Source organism: Stegastes partitus, unplaced genomic scaffold (genome assembly GCF_000690725.1).
Source record: "Stegastes partitus isolate 25-593 unplaced genomic scaffold, Stegastes_partitus-1.0.2 Scaffold110, whole genome shotgun sequence".
NCBI classification, from domain to species: domain Eukaryota; kingdom Metazoa; phylum Chordata; class Actinopteri; family Pomacentridae; genus Stegastes; species Stegastes partitus.
In genome coordinates this window covers 586,169-597,474 of record NW_007577841.1, presented here as the reverse complement: position 1 = coordinate 597,474, position 11,306 = coordinate 586,169, and the positions used below count along the sequence as shown (strand labels likewise).

The following is an 11,306-nucleotide window of genomic DNA, read 5'->3' as shown; positions in this document are numbered from 1 at the left end:
TCAATGGTAAAGCCTTTCATTGCAACTGTACTTAGAATTGCTCACCATACTCTTTATGTCCCCACTGGGACTTTGTTCCACTTTTATGTGATTATCTCCAGATCTTTGAGATTAAAGGCTTCCTTGCATCTAATCTGGTCTTTATTTCCCTCCACAGATTCTCAATAGATTCAGGTCTGGATTCTGGCTGGGCCACTTGAGCATGCTTATATTGTTTTCCGTTAACCACTTCTTGATCACTGTGGCAGAATGTTTCAGATCAGTGTCTTGTTCGAAGGTCCAGTCTAAGTTTTTCTGCAGACTCTTCTCCAGAATCTTAGCATACAGTAGTCCTCTTCTCCCATGTTGCTGTTTATTTTGACAAAGTTGTCTAGTTCAATGGCTGAAAAACAGTCCCAAAGCATCACATTCCCACCACTGCTTTTGGGGTTGAATGCTTCTTCTGTCTTTCACCAAACCAAACCACATCCATGTTCCAAACAACTCGATTCTGGTCTTATCGCACACAGTATTAATGACCAGAACTTTTTTTCTTTGTTCAGGCGGACTGATTGAGATGTTGGTACCAGAATTACTCAGATTCATCAGGATGGTCTTGGTGTTGATCCATGAATTCCTCTTGGCCTCTTACGCTGCCATTCTTGCCAGTGCAGGAGTGACATTTGGCTTCCTATTGAGCCCTTTGAAATTTTTCAGAGCTTGGAACTCCATGAACTCTTTGATTATGCCTTGAACTGTTGCCACTGGCACTTGGATGTGGTTTCATAGTCTCTCTCCATCTTGTGAGCAGCCAGAATGTGCAGCTCTCTCACAGTGATGGACCCTGATACCAAGCTCACTAGGATTCTTTGATTTCAGCAATTGACTAGTAACTGATTAAAGAACTGCTGCATCAGCTGTTCTTAATCTGTAGTGTATTATAATGCTCCAGAATAAGGTAGGAATCACCAGAATAAATCGTAATGGTGTAGGTGCTTGCATTTTCTCAAAAGTTTGCAACAATTTGAATGGATATGAATAAAAAAAAAAACAAAAGACATTAGAAATAGATGAAATTTGGAGTCTATTTCATTGGTTCATGTCATTTTCAGCCAGAAAAAATGAATATTTTTGCACATAACTAAAATGTATCTGCAGTAGATATTAAAACTTGGATTCCAAAACAAGCCAATTTCATCTTTTGGCCTATAGGTGGCACCAGAGACCTACGCAGTGATGAAGTGGATCAGGTCGCTGCCCTTCGTTCAGTCTGCCAGCCTCCATGGAGGGGAGCTGGTGGTCTCCTATCCCTTCGACTTCTCAAGACATCCACATGAGGAGAGGATGTTCTCACCCACTCCAGACGAGCAGGTAGGGAGGCAGGATTTATGTCTGAACATGTACTCTGTGTGCTCATATTATCTACCTTGACCACTAATCTTCCACTACTCAGGTCTTCAAGCAGCTGGCTCGTACCTATGCTGATGCTCACGCCACCATGTCCAACAATGACACTGAGCGGTGTGGAGCCTCCTTCTATCGAACCAGGGGCATCATCAACGGGGCTCTGTGGTACAGTTTTGCTGGCGGTGAGATGCTTTAAAAACCACGAAGAAAACCATTTATACACATTTTTTTCCCCTGCTCCTCACAATCCCCTTTGTTTATATCTCTTCTTTGCAGGAATGTCAGATTTCAATTACTTGCACACCAACTGTCTGGAGATCACAGTGGAGCTTGGCTGTGACAAGTTTCCCTCAGAGGCCGAGCTTTACCCAGAATGGAAGAGGAATAAAGAAGCACTGCTCTCTTTTCTGGAGTCTGTAAGTGAAGAATGACCAGTCCGGGTTTGAATGAAGAAATTATACATTTTGATGAATTGTTGTAAGAAGGTTTAAAAAAAACAAAAAAACCTAGAAAGGACAGAAAATGTTAAAATGATGTCCATTTCTCTGAACAGGTCCACCGAGGGATAAAGGGACTAGTTAAGGATAAAGATGGAAACGGGATTAAAGGTGCAACTATTACTGTCAAGGGGATACGCAAAGATGTCACTACAGGTAAATCTACAGATGGGTGATGAATTAAAGGAAAAACTGAAGCCTTGACACCTATAAGGAGGGGGAATGGTGGCTGCGTTATGCTTTTAGGGGCATTATTGAATGCCATCATCCATAGAGCACAAAGCGTCTCTAAATGGATTGATGTAAATGGATTGATGAATATTCTATGGCTTTTACAGTCACAAGATCTCAACCTCAGTGGAAACCTATGAAAGATTTTGGACTGACATGATATATCTGTAACACAATCATTGAAACACCAAATAAGGAAATAGATAGATAGATAGATAGATAGATAGATAGATAGATAGATAGATAGATAGATAGATAGATAGATAGATAGATAGATAGATAGATAGTTGATTTAAGTAATGTGCAAATTGGGCTGGTACAAAAAATTAGGTGGAAAATTGAGATGATATTCACAATAAAAAAAAGAGTATTAAAGAGTCCAAATAGAGTATAACAATAGAAATAATGTTAAGTGCTAGTGTTGTCAGAATAGTTGGATTTTTTTTAATCTACATGTAACTTTTAGACATTCGTAGTGGAGCTTTTAAGCATAGCTTGCAACAATACCTTGTGAAGTATAGATATTGTTTATTTATTTCTTCCTTTTAGTTTTTTTTTTTTTCTCCTTTACTGTCTTTCCCTTGTGTTCTGCTTTGACCCATTTTTCTTCCCTTTCAGCTGAAGATGGAGACTACTGGCGGCTGCTGAACCCCGGCACTCACATCCTGACAGCCACAGCCAAGGGTTACTCCAGGGTCAGCAAGAGGGTCCATCTGCCTCACAACATGAACAAACCCGGACGTGTCGACTTTGTCCTGGAAAAGGTTTGGATCTTTGTAATCCTACTGCACAGTGCATGTTTTTAATCTCCCTTCCTACACATTCACCACTTCTGCTCTCCATTTTCACCTGCATCCAGGTTCCCGTGGAGCCCGACATCGACGACCACCTCTTCCCCACAGTTGACACATGGGATCGATTCGACCCCTACAACCAGTTTGAACGCTACAGCGAGCCAGATGTGGCCGAGGGGGGGATAGAGCGACAGGAGAAACCGTGGTGGTGGAACTACTTCTCCCAGTCTGGCGTCACACCTCCACACTGGCTGCTGAGAAATGTTTAGGCACATGGGAAATAAAGATCCCGATGTACCACTACACAGGGTGACTGGGGATGGACGGCTCCACATCCTGGTGCTCTCAGAGGCGTCTATGTAGCAAGAGCTGTGATGCTGAAATCATCAGTAATCAAATGCATTTCAGTGCTTCCTGGAAGGATGTGAATAGGCTTTTTTTTTTCCCCACCAGGAAAACAAATTTAATTCCAGTCCGTTTTGGGCTAATATTGTTTTTGATGCTGCATTTAACTTGTTCACAGTAAACATTGGATCACTGGGAAATAAATGCGATGCCACAGTTGTCCACCCTGTAAACATGATGATGTCATAATCACGGGTTAACTTTTCACATGTGACGGCAGCTGCATTTGTGCACATGTGCAAAAAAGTTTGGTACTTTTTTTGTTGTCACATTCCACAAATAAATTTCCTGTAAGATTTTTTCCACATTTTCTGCAATATATATGGCAACTGTTTTAACCTTCTGAACTAGTAGCAGCGTCTGATACGGAGCGCCACATTTAATTAACATTGGATTAGCAGTAAAACTGTGCCATCTGTGAACAGTAGAAATTCTTGCTTTGTTTGTTTTTCACAAGCATAAAAAATATAAATTAAAAAGTTCTGGCACTTTTTTCTTTGCACCAAAAATATTTTGTTGAAAACTGACTGGACAATGTGTTTTTTCTAGAGTTTTAAAATTGACCCTACTTTCTACTCCTCAACTCACTCACCTTGAGAAACAGTTGTTACCTTTGGTCGCCAGATGGCGCCACAGAACATGTAATGAAAACTTCATTGAAGTCAATGATAAGCGGTATAATTTAGTGCTACAAGGCAAAAGCTATTTGTGTTCTTTAATTATGAATTCATGAAATTAGTCACAAAAGAATCCAGTAATTTATTTATGTCTTTTTTTCCCCCACACCCACCTTCAAGGGAAATTTGTTTTAGTTACTTTTTTCTTTTCTTTTTTTTTTTTTACTCTGTGCTCTTGAATATCAATTAAAGGGCCATGTAGTCCCTAAAAGAGAAAAATACCAGCCAGAGTTCAGCCGTTTTCATTCTTGTATTATCTTGCGGAAGAACACAAACATACAGAGCCGGCGTCCTTCCGCCTTCACAGATGACAGGTGCGTGTGTTTGGTTGTGATTGTTAACTTTGGATAAACGAGTTGTTTTGCCGTCAAACTCTACAGACATGAGGCTGTAACGCAGATAATGTTTCAAGCCCGGCCTTTCTAAATATGCGCCAACAGTTGCCTGAATTTTATTTATTTTTTGCAGAAAAAGCCAAATGCGCCAAGCTAGTTTTCTGCTTGGCACGTGACTTTCCCGAAGTTGCTAACTGTCAGGTAGGCTAATGCTAACATCACCGACATCTTCTAAAAGTGGTTGCACAGTTCATAAAAAATTCAAAGGCTTATTTAATTGAGAACAGTGACTTTAATTCTCTCCTCCATCCGTTAGTGATATATCTCAGCCATTTAAAGTGTAAACCAGTCCCTTGGTGTCTGGTTGACCAGCAAGACAACCAGTATGACAAATGCATTCTCTCAGCAGCATAACATGAAATACAGGAAAGTGTTTTAACAAGATCCCAGCACCTGTAGCTACTCATCACCTTCAGTATTTAGCAGTTATGTTATATAGCGCTCTCCTGCTGTTGGTCTGTATACCTGCTAGTCAACCTTCTACTTTTTGGGATACAAAATATATTTTTTTCTCTTGCTACCTAGTGGTTCTCAACACTTACAATGATGGCCAACTGCTTTGATTGCTTTTCCCCAAGACAAATGTAAAAATCCCCATATTCCAGCTTTTTAAATATGAATATTTTTGGGTTTCTTTATCCCTCTGTGACAGTAAACTAGGTATCTTTGTGTTGTGGACAAAAGAAGGCATTTTAATTCCATTCAGTTTTATTTCTCTAGTGCCTATTCACAACATAAGCCATCTCAAGACAGCCCAAGAAATCCAAAGCGTTCCTTTTGGTAACAGTTGGAAGAAAATAACTCCCCTTTTTCAGGTATATACTTCCAGCAGAGCCAGGCTCAGGGAGGGTGGACATCTGCCATGACTGGTTAGGTTTATAGGAGAGAGAAAAGAAAAGCAAATAGAAATGAAATGCACACAAGACCAATTAACACTTGGGAGGTTTGTGTACCTGCAGATCAGAAATGTGTAACTCTGGAGCCACTGATGCCTGCAGAAAGGATTTTTTTTTTTTTTTAAATTGGTAAACCTGCAATATTAAAAATCTAATATACCTAGGTGACTCATTTCACAAAATTGGAAATAGAAAGGTTTTACCAACGTAATTGATGTTTAATACAAAAATCTCAGGGTTTGTTGTCTTCTAACAAGATGCGAGAGCAGCCTGTACCCTGCAACACATTGTCACTGAACTAGGATCAAGGTTAAGTGATGAACTTTTTCAAAAATGGCACCTAAGACACCCAATTAAAAGGTCTTTGTTGGCTATTTTTCTGACACTTTGTACACCAAGCAATTAATTGAGAGATTCATCAACAATTAAAGTAATAGCTCATTGCAGCCCTAATTGTAATAATGCAGAAAAATCTATCAGTGAGTCAGTGTGCAAATGAACTTGGGCTGTGTAACATCTCAAAGGAATGCTGTTGAAATTAATTCTATTAGTTAAACTTGTTGCTCTGTCAGAAAAGTTTGCACTTTTACATGCATTTTTGTGGCAACAAATTACGCGTTAGTATAGTAATGCAACTGCAAGACTTCAGAACATTATTAAGTCCATTCTGACCGAAGTGCTGTTTTGTCTATGAACATCTTAGTTTCTGCAGTTTGGTAATGGTTACATAGATGGAGTTGCACTTTCTTATCCAGGGTAGCTGTGATACAAGTTATAAAAAGATTTTTTTTTTTTTTTTTTTTAAATGCTCGGATTAAGTTTTATCATCTCCATTGTGTGGCAACAGGAATCTCATTGGGTCGTTGGATACCATTAAGTAAATGGAAAAAAAAAAAGTTGTTTTCTAATTTCGGTTGAACTGACCCTTTAATGCCCTTTACTGGCAATACTACTCCAGATTAAATAACAATAACTTCCTGATAATAAAAACTACTTGTGTGAATTTACAAGGCATACCTTGCTGTGTGTACTAACACATAATAAGTATACGGTAAATGCCCACGCTTATATAACCCTGACTCCAAACAGCGTATTAATAACGGCAGACACTAAATTAATCCACGCTGGAACCACTCTGTAGTATCTGTTTACTATCCAGCATAATCTGTCTGCACCACCTGCATCCTCCAGCTTACCCAATTGTCACAGCTGGAGCACAAGAAGCACAGCAGTCTATCAATAATATCTGCTGGGGACGGGGTTTGCGTGCAACCTCTCCTAACCTCCCAGTCCATCTGTTATCTGTTTCTAAAGCACACTGACCTGTACTTGAACTAATGTATGCACATGTATTAAGCCAGAACACGATTCATATCCATAATCTATCCCATAATTGGCCACATTAGAAGAAGGGGGGCTGCATTGTATGTATAGACACTCTATATTATTCATTTCATGCAGTTTAAAAGGGAAGCTAAAGTAGTTATTGACCTTGCAGACTGATCACATCTCCTTAGAGCAGCTTTTATGATGATGAGCTTAATGCAAGTCAGCAGAAGGTGGAGAAACACTCATTATAAGACCGTATATCCGTGAACTAAAGTCGGTCCCACAGAAATGATGTAGGCCACGGCAATAATATTTCATTAGTGTTAAAAAAAGGTTTCATGTTGAAGTCATAATGTTCCTAATATGTGCCATATTGCTGACTGTAAAGCATAGATGATACACATTTAAAGGTTAACTGCACTAACGCTGCACTAAAGCTACACTCAGAGAAGCCAGACTAGACTCATTAGAACATGCCTGAGCTTATTGCAGATATATTATTTGTGTATTTGTTGGCTGTTAAGTGGCAATTGACGGCAGACAGGAAAATGAAAGTAGGTCTGGGGTGCTTTGGAAAACAGTGCCCCCATTGCATAGTTTGTCCACCAGAGAGCAATCATAGTTGATTCTTTACACTATAAAATGTGTAAAAATGAAATGAAAATAAAAAATATAGTTCATGTGATCTGTATCAAGATTGTTATATGAAAAAAATCAACTCATTAAATATTGATATTAGGTTTGGCCGTAATAATAATAAAAACTGCAATGCTGATATGTCTGTGACTAGTTTTAGCACATTTTATGCAAGCTGACCATAACTTTTTGTCGATAGGATTTGTGTAGGTGCTCATTATATTTTAGCACACTGTGAAAGCCTTACTTTGGATATTTGTAAACCTTAAGACTTTGGAAACTGGGTGATTGTAGTGTGAAAGAGTTAAAAAGCACTCTCTTTTACTTGATTTTTTACTTGAATTTTAGGCTGAATCTAACAAATCTCTTTTAACTTTTTAAAAAAAAATAGGGATTGAAGTCTGGATGTGCCCAAGCAGAGCCTGCAGTTGTGGATACCTGAGTTCTTATCTGTTCACCTTTAAACTCCAGAACAAGGTATTAGATATACACAGAATCTCTGTAATTTCTAACACTAATTGCTATATTTAATCGATAATTTTTCTAGAGGTGATCACTGTAAAACAGCTTTTAATTCTTGTGTATGTCGAATACATGGTGACAATAGCTAAATCCTTGGAACATTATTTTCTACAGTTTTGGACATTTTCCTTGAGAGATTTTTTTAAAGATGCTTTTGTGTCGAAGTGGAAAACGTGATGTCACATACTGCCTTTATCCAATCAGGATCAGATGGTCGTTTGCTGATGTCACCAGATCACTACCAAATCAAATTTGACTGAACCACACTGACAGTACTCTAAAAAGACAGGTTAGGTAAATTTTTAAGTGGTAAATGGTAGATATATATTTATTTTTTGGTGTCTTTAGTAGTTGATGATTAAAGTTCATTCTTCTCTTTCTGCTTCTCTCCCTCCCTCATTCTTACCTTAGCTGCAACTTCTGCATTTTCAGTGTGGGCTTGGTGGAATTTCCTCTGTGGTCTTTTTTCAGACTTGCACTACTGACTTTACCACTGCTAACCTTATTTTAAAGTCCTCTCTTTCCTCTTTTCAGTTTATTTGGACAAGATTCAATCAAATATCAAAAACAGATTTCACGTTGGTGCTGCATGACTCTGTGAGAAACTTTCGGATGATATTGGTGCTTACACCATAAACTGTAGTTCCAAGATCTCAAGCTATGCCTTAATGGTGCTGTCTTCACCTTGAGTTTAGTACTGGTATGCTAGTTTCAAACTGTAATCAAACATGTACGTGATAGGTGTCTGGTTGTATTTTTGGGTTTCTATTTAATCCACATTATCCAGCCAGAGTTCTCCGTGACCATACTGCATTTCTAAAGCTTGTTATAGCACAGCAGGTTATAACACATGCTACCTTGTGTTGTTTCCATGGTTCTGTATATTTTTACAGTAATCTAGATCAAAAATTGATAAATTCAGAGACATACACAATGTTTATTGATACCAAAGTCCCTATATTTAAGTTTTCCAACTCAACAGCCTTCTTGGTAACACCCCTGGCAGTGATTTCAGTGTAGTCTGACTTAATCGGATGTAGATTGCAGGTAAAAGCATGCCATTAGCTTTTTTGTGTGTTTCATGTGGAGTTGTCCTCTCTTTCCACTTTCTGTGCTTTCCCATTTTAAGAATCCTCTCAACTACAAGAAATGGTAACAATTACGGGACTAGCAACCTACCACACTGAAGAGTTAAAGTTTTACAGAGGATTTGGATCGTGCAATACAGTACCCGTGCTAGTTTATTGGGTGGCTGAATTAGTAAAAAATGAATTATTAATGACAATGCTAGCCTTGATCTGTGAAAACAGTTTTGAGGAGACACCATTGCTGCATCCTTGGCTGAGTGCCGCCCAATACAATAGTGATTGGTTTAAAGAAGTACACACAAGCAAGAGCGTGGTTTTGTTTTTGTTTACTCCCTATAGCAGAATGTTAATGAGGTGCAGCTAGACCATTCTACACTGCAGAATGGTGCGGCTATGCGACTTCAATTTCAGGCTAGTGAGACCAAGCCCTTGTCTAAATGAATAGGGAGAGAGTCAATGGCACATAAAGAAACAAAAAACACTTAAAACGTTTGTCGACTTTGTCTCAAAATAGGTTTTAAAAAGCATTTTTCCCTACCAGTTATACTTAGCTACGCATGCACACTGAGCTTGTGTTAGTGCAACAATGCAATTGACTGGATGTTTCCTGGTTTAGCTGTTACCCACCAGATGATTGTTTTTTTTTTTGGGGGGGGGGACATGAGTTGAAAATGAACATCTCTGGTGTTACAGAATTCCCCCTTACATTCCTTTAAGGATTCTTAAAGTAGCGAGCCTCTCCCATCTCTGGTAATACTATCTTTTGTAAACTGCCAGCTGTGTGAAAACATGTACACATTAAGTTCATCACAGTGGCTGAGTGTAGTTAAACATTAGTGTGAATGTTCTTTTTGGCAAGTTTTCAAAGGGATCTGCAAGTATGTTTTTACACTCAGATCTACTGGATGGAATGTAAAAGTTTTCATTAGCAGTCATGGTGACATCAAAAGACATCTATGGCGGAAGATCGACAACGTTTTCTTGAAAAATGTTTTTAAGAACACAAAGCAGTAGTGGTACAACAGGGCATTCAGACTTTATATGCCTGTATTTATGGTATAAAAAAAAACAGTGTGTTGATGAGAAGTACAGTTCTTACAGATCACTTTAAAATGAAAGTAAATAGGCTAAATTAATCCAAATACAGGGTGTCTTTGTGACTCTTAAGTATCAGTTGCAACACTGCCAAGAAAACAAGGCGCTGCACTGCTTCTATAAGCAATTTAATTTGTTCCAGAGCAGCCATTGTTTGCGGGTCTTCTCTTAATTGTAGCCTTTATTGATTTCATTAAGTGCCCTGAATGAAAAGAATCAGATATTTTTGTTATAGGAGCCTTTACACTGAATATCTTTTTGTAAGATTTTGCAGCATCTTTTTTTCGTGCCGTATCAGTAAACTCTGCCGCTAATATTGTAGTCAGAACAAAGTGAACAATTTTATCACATTTGTAGGTTTTCTTTTTAAAAAGGCCATTTTTGCATCATGCTATAATTATCTTTTTTCCAAGGCAGCGTGTTCCCAGATGTCTCCTCCTTATGTTCCTGGAGTGAGTTTCCATCTGGCAGACTTCCACCAAGGTTTCTGCCTCTCTCTTTTTCTCTGGCTTCCCCAGTGCACCATGTAGTCACTTTCAATCTGACTGCATCAGTTTCTCTAACATAACACTTTTTAACACTCTGCATATATAATGCAAATGCCAAACCACTTTGCTCTGAACTTCCTCCATCCTTCTCTTTACCACTCCCTCCTTTCTCCCTCCATTCGTCTCTGCGTCGGTCTGTCTTTCATTCCTGTAGCTATCTAGCTGCTATGCCCCAGGAGTAGAGGCCTGCTCAATGTGGCAGAGATGATTTGTTTGCTTTGCAATTATTTTCCGTCAGTGGAGACAAATGGATTCATACTGCATAGAAAAACCCACACAGACAGGGCCGGAGCGATGAATGCAGTGGAACAGACTAATACCCAAAGATAAAGATAGAGATGAGGAACATGGAGCACCTTGGGTAAAGAATAGATAGCTTTATAAATTTACCTGTGGACAAGAAAATTGCGGTCCTAAATGGTTGTGCTGCACTTACATAAGTGCAACTTTAAAGGACAAGTTAATGTCCAAAAGTGACTGCCTGCGTTTATGATCCCCTCATGCCGCAGGCTAAAGTGTGATGTACTGTTGATCTAGTTATTCTTTTTCTTAGTAATCCCACAATGTAGTGCTGATTTAGGTGAAATCACATTTTGTTATTATACCTATAGTTTAGCCAACCTAGTCCTCTAAAAATTGTTTTTACTACTAATATGTACGGTGGCCCAGAAGTGTCACAACAAAACAAAAGCCACAACACAACACAATAAGCCACAACAAAACTAAATTAACCACAACACTACGACGCAACAGAAGTTGTTTTTTTTAACCCGGAAGTTATGCTGTGAAGTGCGCAACCACATGAAG

At 38.8% G+C, this 11,306-nt stretch overlaps 1 protein-coding gene across 1 annotated transcript in view; it reads left to right on the top strand.

Moving 5' to 3' along the window:
* Nucleotides 1–3,805, top strand: part of cpz (carboxypeptidase Z) — an 11,019-nt gene extending 7,214 nt beyond the window's left edge. The window contains exons 8-13 of the mRNA XM_008277928.1: nucleotides 1,192–1,350; nucleotides 1,433–1,568; nucleotides 1,663–1,802; nucleotides 1,940–2,039; nucleotides 2,733–2,878; nucleotides 2,974–3,805. Of these exons, the coding sequence (XP_008276150.1) occupies nucleotides 1,192–1,350; nucleotides 1,433–1,568; nucleotides 1,663–1,802; nucleotides 1,940–2,039; nucleotides 2,733–2,878; nucleotides 2,974–3,177 (885 nt within the window). The 3' untranslated portion in view covers nucleotides 3,178–3,805. The remainder of the gene's footprint in view (nucleotides 1–1,191; nucleotides 1,351–1,432; nucleotides 1,569–1,662; nucleotides 1,803–1,939; nucleotides 2,040–2,732; nucleotides 2,879–2,973) is intronic.
* The last annotated feature ends 7,501 nt before the right edge of the window (nucleotides 3,806–11,306 follow it).